The following is a 12,299-nucleotide window of genomic DNA, read 5'->3' as shown; positions in this document are numbered from 1 at the left end:
ACCCAGAGACCACACCCTGAAAACCAGGAAGTACATGGCTTTATCTGATGCTGGCCCCCATTTACACGCCCATGACTGAAGACTGGATCACCCACTGGGACAGAGGCCCAGCAAGGAAAAAAGAGTTCCATTCTCCCAGGCCAGGCCAGGCGGGGTCAATGGGAAACATGACCAGTCTCAGGAATGGGCTGACTAGTTCCAAGGAGACAAAGCCCTGTGGGCAAGAAGAGAGATGATCTGGGGATTTAACTTTATGCAATAAATTAAAAAGTGTAATTTATTGAACATCACCATGTGCCAGGTACACATGCTGGCCACTTTAAACCGTTATGTGATTTGTCCTTACAACAGCTACATAATGTAAGCATTAGTATCCCCACTTGGTGGAAGAGCAAACTGAGGCATGTTTGGTTGTCATTAAGTAATATTTCCAGCTTCTGTCTTCCAGGAGCGTGGTAGGACGCACTTCCTGGTCCCTTGTTGGTGGGGCCAATGAGGTGTGAGTGAAAATGGTAAGTGCTACACTCGGGCTGGAGCATTTAACCACTGGTTAAACCCCATCCGGAGCTCCATTTCCCTCAGTCACCGTGATTTGCAATATTCAAGATGGTGGTGGCTCCCTCTGCCAGGCCCTTTAATGTGGAGAAAGCAGAGCCCCCAGCTGACCCAGGATAGACACACAGCATGAATACGCACGATGGACAATCCTTTATTGTAAAGCCACTGAGATTTTAGGATTGTTTGTTACAGCATCATAATCTTGTTTATCCTGATCGATATATGTAAGGAAGCTCCAACAGCTAGGACTTCACAAGGCTAGGATTTAACCCAGACATGGATGATTCTATAGCCTATGTTCACTCCTCTGAATTCAAGGCAAGGCAAGAAATGGGCATCTGCAAATCTTTGGTAAATCCTTCCGTTCCCTCCATCCACAGGCCAAGCCCCTCATACCTCTCATGGTTGCAGCCATTGGTTGAGCCACCATCAGCCGAGCCACTCTGTGAACAGGATGAGCAGGAAGATTTCCGTGGGCTGGGTTGCCATAGCGATGGCAGGTTGCTCACAGAGACATCCATCAGGTCCTGGGGGACTGTGGTGGGTAGAAGGGGCAGAGGAAGAGCCATGGTTAAGCCTATGTGGGTCACAGAAACCTCACCCCAAAGCAAGCAGCTCACCCCCAGACCAGCACAGGGATAGGAAAGACCCTGAATGTCACAGCAGGAAACAGCGACACCAAACCAGGTCCTTGAGCCCATCCGAGCCAATGAAAGCCACCACCAAGATTTCGGGCCCCCAGCAGATGGGCAGAGCCGATGAAAGCTGAAGAGACAGGAGAACAGACAGAAAGAGATCAGAGCCAAGGAAACAGGCCCAATCCCCGAGCAGGAGGCCAAGCCTCACCATGTTGTCATTCAGTTGTCCTCATAGCAGGCTGGCAGGAAGGAAGGGGAGCCTGTTGGGGACTTCTGGGGAAGGCTGATGGCCCCGAGTCCCCAGAGGTAGGTCTCAAGGGGAGCTCCTGGTGATGAGATGTAAGGAAGCCTGACTCAACAGGTGAGGCAGGGCACCCAACAGCAAGGGGACCCAGTGGAGTCCCCACTGATGAGGGTGCCTGCACTGTCCATGGTCCTGGGCCTGTAGCTGCTCTACCAAGAGAGCCTCAAATAGGTTGGCAACCCCCCAGAATCATGTGGGGGGGCATGTTAAAAAGCCATATGCCTGTATCCCACCCCTGACCTACTGAATTAAAGTCTCCTGGAGATACAGCCATTGAGTCTGTGTTTCAAAAACAGTTTTGAGGTAGCAGCCACATTGGAGAACCAAGAGGGCACAAATGATCTCCTAACTCTTGGACACTGGTGGGTCCTGATCAATTGCTCCCAAGGATATAGCACTTATAGTTTCCCTTACTGTTTTCTTTCCCAGCTCCGTGGAAAACGCAGCATCTGCAATGCTGCAGAACAAACACACCGGTGACCCAGGCATTAGAATTTCTACAGTTCATTTCCTGGCCTCTTGGTGCAAAAAAGTTGTTTTCTCTAGGACAGGGCTTGGTAAATATTTTCTGTAAAGGGCCAGGTAGAAAATATTTTAGGGTTTGCAAGCCACTATCATAACCACTTGACTCTGCTGCTGTAATGCAAAAGCAGCCAAAAACGAAAGGCAAACAAATGAGCATGGGTATGTTCTAATGAAACTTCATTTGTGGACACTATAATGTGAATTTCATATCATTTTCACATGTCACAAAATATTATTCTTCTTTTGATTTTTTGTCAATTATTTAAAAATGTAAACACCATTCTTAGTTCATGAGCTATACAGAATGAGACTGGATTTGGCTTGTGGGCCATAGTCTGCCAAACCCTGCTCTAGGAAATTAAGAGGGGTACTCATTTGCCCCATGAGCCATGCCTCCTCAAGGATGACTGGTAATACCTGGCCTCTTCCCTTGGGCTCTAAGGGGAGGGGGAGCTGTGGATCCGGCCCCCCGAGTCACCACAGATCCATAGCTGACAGCGTCTGCCCCCAGGCACTGACAGAATAGAAAGCTGCCTACAGAATGAGGTTCTTGAGGCCACCAAAAGTGGCTTGTTGCCCTACTCCTCCCCATAGACTCACCAATGAGCTGGACAAGAAAGACCAGTAAGCCCCTGTAAAATGTTCTAGAAAAAGTCCCAGTTCTCAGCCTATCTCAGGGAAGCACTGCTCAGTTTCACGGAGATGTGGCAAGCGTGCCTCCACCCCCAGCGTCTCACACCCTGCAGACATCATCAGTGGATCCCTCTGCTACAGAACCCGCAACACTCCAAGCTGCGTCCTGCAGCACGGAGGTAGGACAGTGTGAGGGCATCAGTATTTCTCCTGCCTCCACCTCCCCCGGGACCAAGACTCAAATGACAACATGGCAGAGGTGGCTGGCACCCAGCCCCAGGGGTGGGGGGAGCCCAGACATTACTGGGGGGCTGCGGCTTCTGGCTTGATGTGGGGAGGGTGGTGTCCCATTTGGTTTGCGCCCACCGACTGCCCCTGGCCACCACTAACGCGGACAGTCCCGCGGGAACCACCATCCAGGCAGGGCCCACGGAGACAGGGGAAGTGCCGCCCATGGCACTGGAAGCAACTTAAGAGACAAAATAAAAAGCTCCTGGTGAGATGGAAGGTCTGCAGTTGCCGGAACACTGAAAAGGCGAGAAGAACCAATTCCCTGGAGCTTGAAACCCTCCCCTGTCCTGCTCCACTTAGTTCCCATGGATTGTGTTTGATCGGAGGAAGAAAGAATGCTGTTACCTATAAAGTGCCTACTATGTGCTGGGTGTACATCCCCCACTATATGCAGGGGATTGCCTTATCCCTAACGACCCTGTAAGGGATGCATTTTTTTTTCCTATTTTGCAGAAGAGAAAACTGAGGCTCAGAATGGTGACACAACTTACTCAAAGCCTCACCAGCTAGTCACTGGCCCACCTGGTCTTTTTGACTAAAGTCCCCCCTTCTCTTCCCACTAAGAAGAGCTGTCACTTTCCGAGCTCAAGTCCTATCATTATCCCCTTTTACAGATTAGAAGACTGAGGCACAGAGAGTTCAAGCAGCATGCCCAAGACTACTCAGCTAATAAGTGGTGGAGCCGGGATTCCAACCTAGAGGATCAGACCCCGAGATCCTATTCATACTCTCTCAGCTGTTTTCCTACTGGCTGTTGTCTCTCCAAACCATCCTTGCCCTAGACCAGCGGTTCTCAACTGGGGTGATGTTGGCCTCCCAAGGGACACTTGGAGATGTCTGGAGACATTTTGTCATGACTTGGGAGTTAGCTGGATGTTACTAGCATCTAGTGGGTAGGGATGCTGCTCAACATCCTATATAATATATAAGACTCTTCCCTCCTCCACCCACAAACAATTATTCAGCCCAAAATGTCAACAGTGCCAAGGCTGAGAAACCCTGCACTGGGCAGGTGCTGTCCAATACAAATCCAATGTGAGGTACAAGCATAATTTAAAATTTCCTAGTAGCCACACTAAAAGGGTAAGAAGAAACAGATGAAATCAATCAGCAATATGTGCTGTTTAACCCAATAAACTCCAAATGTTATCTTTTTTTGTTTTTTTTGGTCGCACAGCGTGGCACGTGGGATCTTAGTTCCCCGACCAGGGTTGACCAGGGATTGAACCCGCACCCCCTGCAGTGGAAGTGCAGAGTCTTAACCACTGGACCGCCAGGGAAGTCCCACCAAATGTTATCATTTTCACACAGAATCAATATAAAATTATTAATGAGATATTTTACATTCTTTTTCTTGGTACAAAATCTTCAAAATCCAGTGTGCATTGTACACTTACAATTTGGACTAGCCCCATTTCAAGTGCTCAGGACCATACGCAGCTCAAGCCTCCCATACCAGACAGTACAGAGACCGTCTTGGCGACAGAGGGGTCTGGAAATGCCCTTCTCTGACTGTGAACCCACCTAAGTGCTTGAGAACTTGTCTTTGCCTCCTCTGTGCACAAGAAGCAGGCACAGAACCAGGTGGTGGAGACAGGGGTGAGAAGACACGGAAAGGGAGTTTAGAACCATCTGTGGCCACGTCTTCCCTCCCACAGGGGGAAACTCTTCTCTCTTATTATTTATGGCAGGCATCTGTATACTTTTTCTGCAAAAGGCCAGACAGTAAATATTTTTGGCTTTGTGGGCCATGTAGTCTCTGCCCCAACTATTCAACTCTGCAGCTGTGGCTTTTCAAGCAGCCACAGACCATATGTAAATGGATGGGTGTGGCCATGTTCCAATAAAACTTTATTTACAAAAACAAGCAGTGGGCTGAATTTGGCCCACAAGAAGGGGTTTGCTCATTTCAGATTTAGGCACTTCTTCAGAAAGGACTTTACAGGTCTTACACATGAAAATCATAACATGATTGTTTTGTAAACTCTGCGAGGCTCAGGGTCCTGAGAAAATCAACCAAGGATGGGCGTCACCATTTCCATGTGGGCTGAACCTGACCTTGAGGATGAAGGGAGTGAAACCACAATGCTCTCCCCCACCCTCCCATCAAAACAATCTGCATGGAGTGGATGTAAGAAGCACAAGCTCTGGAGCCAGACCACATGGGTTCAAATGCCAGCCATGCCAAGGATTAGCTGGGCAACCCTGTACCAGTTTTCTAATCTTTCTGTGCCTCAGTTTCCTCCTTTGAACAAGGGGGGATGGTGATGACAATGGTACCTGCCTGGGAGGGCTGTGGTGAGCATTAAGTGAATTAAGACATGGAGAGAGCACAGAAGTGGGCTCGGCACACAGTGGCACTTAGTACATGAGACCCACCATTGCTCACAGGGCATCTGTCATATTAGGTGTGTGATGTATCATTGAGCTGACTTCTAGGAATATGATCCCGGGTGGGGACGACTGTTATCCCAATTCTACAGATGAGGAAATGAGGCCTGGAGAGGGCCAGTCACTTGGCCACATTGCTGTGGCAGACTTGAAAGTAGTAATGTGTTCTTTTCTCTAAACCAGCAGTTCTCATCCGGGGGCAATTTGGCCCCCAGAGGACACTTGGCAGCGTCTGGAGACATTTCTGGTTGCCACAATGTGGTGCTGGTGGTGGGGGCAGATTTACTACTTGGCACCTAGTGAGTGGAGACCAGGGATGCTGCTCAGCATCCTACAGTGCATAGGACAGCCCCCAACCACGAAGGATTATTCCATCCAAAATGTCAGTGGTGCTAAGGTCGAGAAGCCCTGTTCTAAATACACTGTCTTGGTTGGGGTTTCCTTGAAGGCAGACAAGGATTCAAGTGCAAGTTGGGAGATGTTCCCAAGAAGCACAGATAGGGGAGAAGTGAAAGGACATAGGAGGGGAAGGGCGAAGAGGGTAACGAGCTGGTCACCGCATCAGTTACCATCATGGGCAGCTGGCGCTTGATCTCGTGGGGGACCTCTAGGACATGTGCAGAACACACATTTCAGAGTGTTCTCACCTGAGGGGTGAGGGAGCTGGGGCATTTATACACCAGCTCCTACCGGGCATTGGCTGAGGGCTGCTCCAGGGAGGCACTGATTGTAATCCACCCCACCCACCCACCAGGACAGAAGGAACCCTGGTGCCTGGAGAAACCCTTAGGCAAAGAGACACTAAGGCTGGCAGCTGGCAGTGGAGCTGCCTGCGCAGAGGGTGTGGGTGGGTGCAGCTAGCATCTGTTTCCCTGGCACATGCAGGGCCACGACAGGCTAACGTGGATATTCCCCAAATAAGTAAGACATTCAGCACCCAGCCTGGCTCCCAGCAAGAGACTACAAATGGTTTGTTGGATGAGGCCCTGTGGAGAGAGCTGCCTGGGAAGGCAGCCACAGGGCACCGGCCCCTCTGATAAATCAGCTCTCGGGGTCGGAGGGGAGGGCGGTGCATGCGCCATGTGAGCCGTGGTCCTGCAGAGAGGCTAGGAGGGCTTCAGACCCTGATACTGGCTGGCAACGGATGTGGCAATACACTTCAGGACACTCCATGGCTCTTAAAGACACGGGAGCATGAGGCTTTGCTCCTAACTGAATACATGTGAAAACACAGGCTAACCCAAGCAACATAAGACCTTACCACCAAGCCTGCCCACATCCCAGCTCTGACAGCAGTGGCTGTGAACTGGAGCATTAAGCAGCCTGGCACGATTAGTCCAACCTCGCCAGGGAGGGTGTCTGCTTTCAAAAGAGCCTCTCACTGCCCAGCGTGGTCACTTAAGCAAAGGGAATCTCAGAGCCATTATCCATCAAATGGGAACAGGGCTGCAGAGGGTTAAATATTTAAAATAAGGTTTATAGAAAGAGCCTGTAACTTATTATTGATTTAACAGACATCCACACAGTGCTGAACAAATGCCAGGCCTCCTTCTGAGAACTTTTCAAATATTAATTCATTTAATCGTCACCACAGCCCTCTGGTAATGATGATCTTCATAGCAACAGTTTCCATTCACTAAGCATCTATTTCATGGCAGTCACCATGCAAACTGTAGGACATATGTTATAATCTTGTGTGCCAGTGCCCAGGGCTTCCCTTCCCCTCTGCTGGCTTTTATTTATTTATTTGTTTGTTTGTTTTTATTTATGGCCGCGTTGCGCGGCTTGCTTTATCTTAGTTCCCCGACTAGGGATTGAACCCACGCCCTCAGCAGTGAAAATGCAGAGTCCTAACCACTGGACCACCAGGAAATTCCTCCCCTCTGCTGTCTTGACAACCATTTATTGAGGGCCTACTGTATGCGAGGCCTCATTCTATGGGCATTACATTGACCAGCTTATTATCGCATTGAATCCTTACAACAATATATTGAAGTAAAGTAATAATAACAACATAATAGCATGTGAGTGTTCTTTCTGTGCCAAGTGCTTTATCTCATTTGATCCTCGCAAGAGTCCCATGAAATAGGTGCTATGAACATCCCCATTTTACAGATGAGGAAACCAAGGCACAGAGGGGTGAAGTGACTTGCCCAAGTTCAACCAGGATTCCAGAGCCCATATCACTGCTGCTACCCCATGCCACCTTGTGCCCATGGACATCTTTACTACCTAAGTAGAGAGTGCTTATTTGTTTTCATTTGGGGGAAAGCAAGGCTGCCAAGATCTCAACTTCCTGATTCCTGGTCCCCCTGTTGGCCCCAGAATCCACATCTCTTGTCCTCTAGTTCCACATGGCTGAAGTCAATTTCAGGACCAGCTAACAGGTGGATCCCTGGGCCCAGGGCCAGGGCAGCTTACCGAATTCGGACTGCATGCCAGGGTAGATGATCCTGAACACATAATCTGTGGCCTCCTCATCTTCCTTGTCTGAAGACGTGGACTCGGACGAACCCTGAGGGCTTCGCTTGCGCAGTTTGGGAAATACTTTGCCCTGAAAGAACACATCCCAGCGCATGGTCCCTGGGACTCACCTGTCTCCACAACCTGCACAGCCCGAGGGTCTCTGCGGGGCGTGCAAGAGCCCACGCAGCCACATAAGGGCCCGTGGGCAAGAACAGCCAGCCACTCCCCATGGCTGACGCTACCCCAGCCTCCCTGGGGCTCCCACGATCACTCACCTTCCCCCGCTGAGACCAGAGTGGCGGGTCCAGCTGCCCGTGAGGGAGCAGCCCATTCTCCAGGCATGAGAGGAACTGCAGGAGGTGACCTCCCTTGGGGAAGCGGAAGGGCGGCCTCTGGATCCCGTCCTGGCTGACCAACACCACTGTCCCACCGCTGTCCACTGCCACCGTGACCCGGCCAGAGGAGACCCAGCAGGAAGTCACTATGAGACATGGTGATGGGCCCCCTCCCAGGCATGCCCAGCCAGACCCAGCGGTCCTGCTCTAAGGCTCTGGGAAAGGCCTGGGCAGAAGGTCAGGGGCAGTTGTCACCTCCTCTGAGTCCCCCTCATCCCACCCACCAAGGTCATCAACTGGGGAACTACAGGACAAGGTCAAGAAGAAGGTGGTTGGCTTCCCTGCATTCACCCACCAAAGGAAAAAGATACCCCCAAACACCCTATGCCCCTCAAACACACTCTACAAATTGACCTGACCTATTTTTGTATGGAGGCTTTCAGACAGACCCATTTTCAGGGCAGTAATTGACTCTTGCTAGCATGTATTAAGCATTTACTGTATACATGCATAGCACGTTAAAGGCATTGTCTTATTGTAATACTCAAAAGAGCACTATGAGACATATCTATTACTGCCTATTTTGCATATGATAAAACTGAGGCTCAGAGAGGTTATGTAACTTGCCCAAGGTCACACAGCTGGTGAGTGGCAGGACCTGGATCTGAACCCACGTCTGTCTCATTAAATAATTTAAATCACTGTGTTTTGTGTCTTGGTGAGGTACAGATTCCTTTCTTAATAAAGCAGGATGGCCCTCTGCTTGTTCAGAATATACCTTCCTTGAGCTATAAAGGAGAACTCTAGTTATAAATCTTTGATTTTCAGAACACTGACTTTGGAGGGACAAAACCCTGGGTTTGAGACCAGACTGGGGAGTTTAGGAAGTATATCAATGTGCCATGCTGCTTCCTCACCTCTGAAATGGGAACGATGGAGCCCCTACCACTGGGTTGTTGCAACAATTAGATAACAAGCATGTGAATAGTGAGAACCAGGCCTGATACATGGGTTTAATGCTGAGCCCTTAATAAATGCCATTTGATCCTCACAGCAACCCCATGAATAGACGCTGATGGTTTCCATTTTACAGATGGGGAAACTGAGGCTCAGAGAGGTGAAGTCACTTGTCTGAGGTTGCACACGTAATAAGTGGGTGGGGCAGGCAGGGGATCCAGGAGGAACACCCCAGCCCCATGCTCGCCCTCAGTCCCTACCTTGCTGGTGGCAATGCAGGTAGACAATCTCCTCCAGGCGGATGGTCATGGCATAGTCCCAGTAGACGCTGGAAGGGGAGGGAGGGTCAGGCTTGCAGGATGTCTGCCCAACTCGCCGTGGGGAAGCCCAACCCATGGGCTCCTCCACCCTCCTCACCAGGACCACCTATCCCCAACATCCATGTCCCCGTCTTCCCAGACTCTATCTTCCCTTTTTCTGGTTCCAGTACCCCAATTTTCCAAGGAATCCCCCCTACACACACATTTCTTTAACCCCAGTCCATGTGGCTAAGGCTGACCTCTCCTACCCTCCCCCACCTCGAGGACTCCAGGAATGGGCACCTGACCCTGGTTTGGCCACTCAGTATATGACACTGTTCCAGCCACTGTGATTGGTTCACGGATTGCCCCATGATGCAAGCAGAACCGATGAGACTCAATTATTGGATTTATGTTAGAAATCTCTGGGAAAGAGGTGCTCCTTTCTGCTAGGAGAGTAGTGGTAAGGATGATAGAACTCTGGAGATGTAGAGAGCCATGGCAAGAAAAAGCCTGCCTGTGAATGGAGTCAACAGTTGGGAAAGTAGAGCCAAGAGATGGAAAGAGTTCAGGTCCTCATCTGAATCCCTGGATCCAGCCATGCCTGAAGCCACTGCCCCTGGATTTTTCAGTTCATGTGAGCCAATGATTAAGGCAGTCTGAGTTTGGTTTTCTGTCACCAGCATCTAAGATAAGAGTCTTGACCAACTCCAGGCCACCATGTGTCCATGTGGTTAGAACAGCCACTCAACAGCCTTAACTGCACAGGTCTCAGCAGGGTGACCTGAAGGCTTCCATGAACCTCATTTTCCTCCTCTATGAAACGGGGCTGATAATAATATCTACTGCATCGTGTTGCTGTGAGGATTAAATGGAATCACATATTTGAAGGGCTTAACACAGTGGTGATGCATGAAAAGGCACTTGGTGGACGGTCCCTGTGATGATTTACTTAAGGTTTTCCATTTCCAGCTCAATGCCTACTGCTGTCTTGAAACAGATTGCCCTTCCCCTCAGAACACAATGGACAGTGGGGGCCACAGGAGTGCACTGTTCAAGTTTCCTTCAGATCTTGCTGTGGGGAGCAGAGCTGACCAACAGCTTCAGAGGCCACCCCTGTGGATCCACCACCACATCTGTGCTAAGGTCATGCTTCGCTTGGGCTACTCTTAGGCAGGACTGAGCACGTGGGGGTGACAGTGTAGGTCTATTCTTGTGGGCTCGGAGACTCCTCCAATGGTCAACTTTAGCCCAGGGATTCCCTACTGATCTGGCCAAATGTTCTTGGAACTGCACTGTGTCCGAGATTCTTCTTGACCAGTCTTCCTTCCTTTCCCCATCCCTTCCCAGTGATAAGACCAGCTTCTCGGTCTGCCTGCCTCCTCCTGCTCCTCACTTTTATCCTTTGCAGGTTCTTCCCCTATTACATCTCTTCTGCACATCTAATCCTGTCTTGGTGTCTGCTTCTTGGAGGACACAAACTAACACAGGCGTCAAGGTCAGGCAGGGTTCAAATCCCACTTCTGCCACCTACATTGAGCCAGTCTTTCCCCGTCTCTGGGCCTCAGTTTCCTCTGGTGTGAAGCAAGGAAGTTGGAATATAAGCTCTCCGAGGGTCCTTCCTGCACTGGTCTATACCAGAATCAGTCTTGTCAGGATCCATGGAGTGAATGTCCTTGGACGATGGTCAAGTACACAAGCGTTTTTCCGAGTTGCAGCCTCTGCCGAGCCCCTCACAAGGTGAGTCTCAGTCAGGAGGTCCTTCCCAGGACTCCCACACCAGGCCCATCACACAGGGTTGCAATTGCCTGTTTTCTCCTCTGTCTCTCCAAGGGGTGCTGAACTCCTGGAGAGGGACTGGGCTTTTTGTTCACTTCTGCAAAATGCTTAGAGAATGTTCATAATGAATGGTAACTGCTGGATCCTGGAATGCCCAGGAAACAAGGCAACTCTCCAATTACCACCAGACACCAGCAAGGAGGATCTCTGTGGCCACAGGTCCTTTGGATCCATCTAAATTAACACCAACAAACCCCATGACCAGGATGCCTTTCCAGCTGCCAGGCTTCCTGCTAAGGGCTTTATATGCATTTTCTTATTGACTCTTCCCTTTATGTCTCTTCAGAGGTTCCATTACCACATCCCCATTTTACAGATGAACAAACTGAGGCTCAGGGAGGTGAAGTTGATTATCCAAGGTCACTCAACTGGGAAGGAACAAGAGTTGAGTTTCTGTTTTCGTTTTATGTGTTCTAACGGCTTCTAGAGTAGAATTGCTGGGTCATATAGCAAGGGTATGTTATAAGAAACTTCCAAACTTGTTTGGAAAGCGGTTGGACCATCAGCGGTGTATGAGGGTTCCAGCTGTTCCACATGGCAGGGCTGAGATTTGAGCCAAGTCTGGGCTGACTCCAGAGACCAAATATCCACCTTTCTGGTGGTATTTCCCCTTGAACATCAGGAAACCCAGCTGGGGAGTTATGATCCTGGTTGTGTAAGAGGGAAGTCTGGCTGGGAAAAGAGGAAAGAGATCCTGAACCTCCTCCTCCTTATCGTCATTGTCCCTTGATCCCCAGAGGGATGCTGCAGCCCCTGGGTTCCCCCCTTTCCCATGCTAACACGCACATTTCTGACACCTGGCTGTTTTTATTCCAGTGAGCCTCAGTTCCAGGCAAGGATAACAAGGATAGATGGGGGTTCAGAGCCCAGGGCTGGGGAAGTTCCCAACCCCATTAGCAGTGGCCTTCGAAGTGCAGATTCAGCTGGAACTAAATATTGAAGCACTTATGATGTGCCTGCCCGCAGAGGAAAAGCAGCAGCAGAAACAGAGTCCCCGATGATTTGAGCTGGAGGGAAGATGCTTGGCAACCATTTGGCCCAATGCCTTTCCCAAAACATTAAC

General features: G+C 50.0%; 1 protein-coding gene across 5 annotated transcripts in view; it reads right to left on the bottom strand.

The window, feature by feature from the left end:
* The window catches only part of SGSM1 (small G protein signaling modulator 1), an 87,093-nt gene that overhangs the window by 36,088 nt on the left and 38,706 nt on the right, over window positions 1-12,299 (bottom strand). For 3 of the 5 annotated variants that reach the window (XM_057526843.1, XM_057526842.1, XM_057526846.1), the window contains 4 exons: window positions 9,359-9,426; window positions 8,082-8,287; window positions 7,762-7,894; window positions 955-1,093 (listed from right to left, as the gene is read on the bottom strand). In XM_057526843.1, coding sequence (XP_057382826.1) covers window positions 955-1,093; window positions 7,762-7,894; window positions 8,082-8,287; window positions 9,359-9,426 — 546 coding nt within the window. The remainder of the gene's footprint in view (window positions 1-954; window positions 1,094-7,761; window positions 7,895-8,081; window positions 8,288-9,358; window positions 9,427-12,299) is intronic. The other 2 variants (XM_057526844.1, XM_057526845.1) reach the window with 1 other exon arrangement.

The sequence above is a fragment of the Balaenoptera acutorostrata genome, chromosome 13 (assembly GCF_949987535.1).
Source record: "Balaenoptera acutorostrata chromosome 13, mBalAcu1.1, whole genome shotgun sequence".
Lineage (NCBI taxonomy): Eukaryota > Metazoa > Chordata > Mammalia > Artiodactyla > Balaenopteridae > Balaenoptera > Balaenoptera acutorostrata.
The sequence above is the reverse complement of the archived record's forward strand: the minus strand, read 5'-3'. Positions and strand labels throughout refer to the sequence as shown.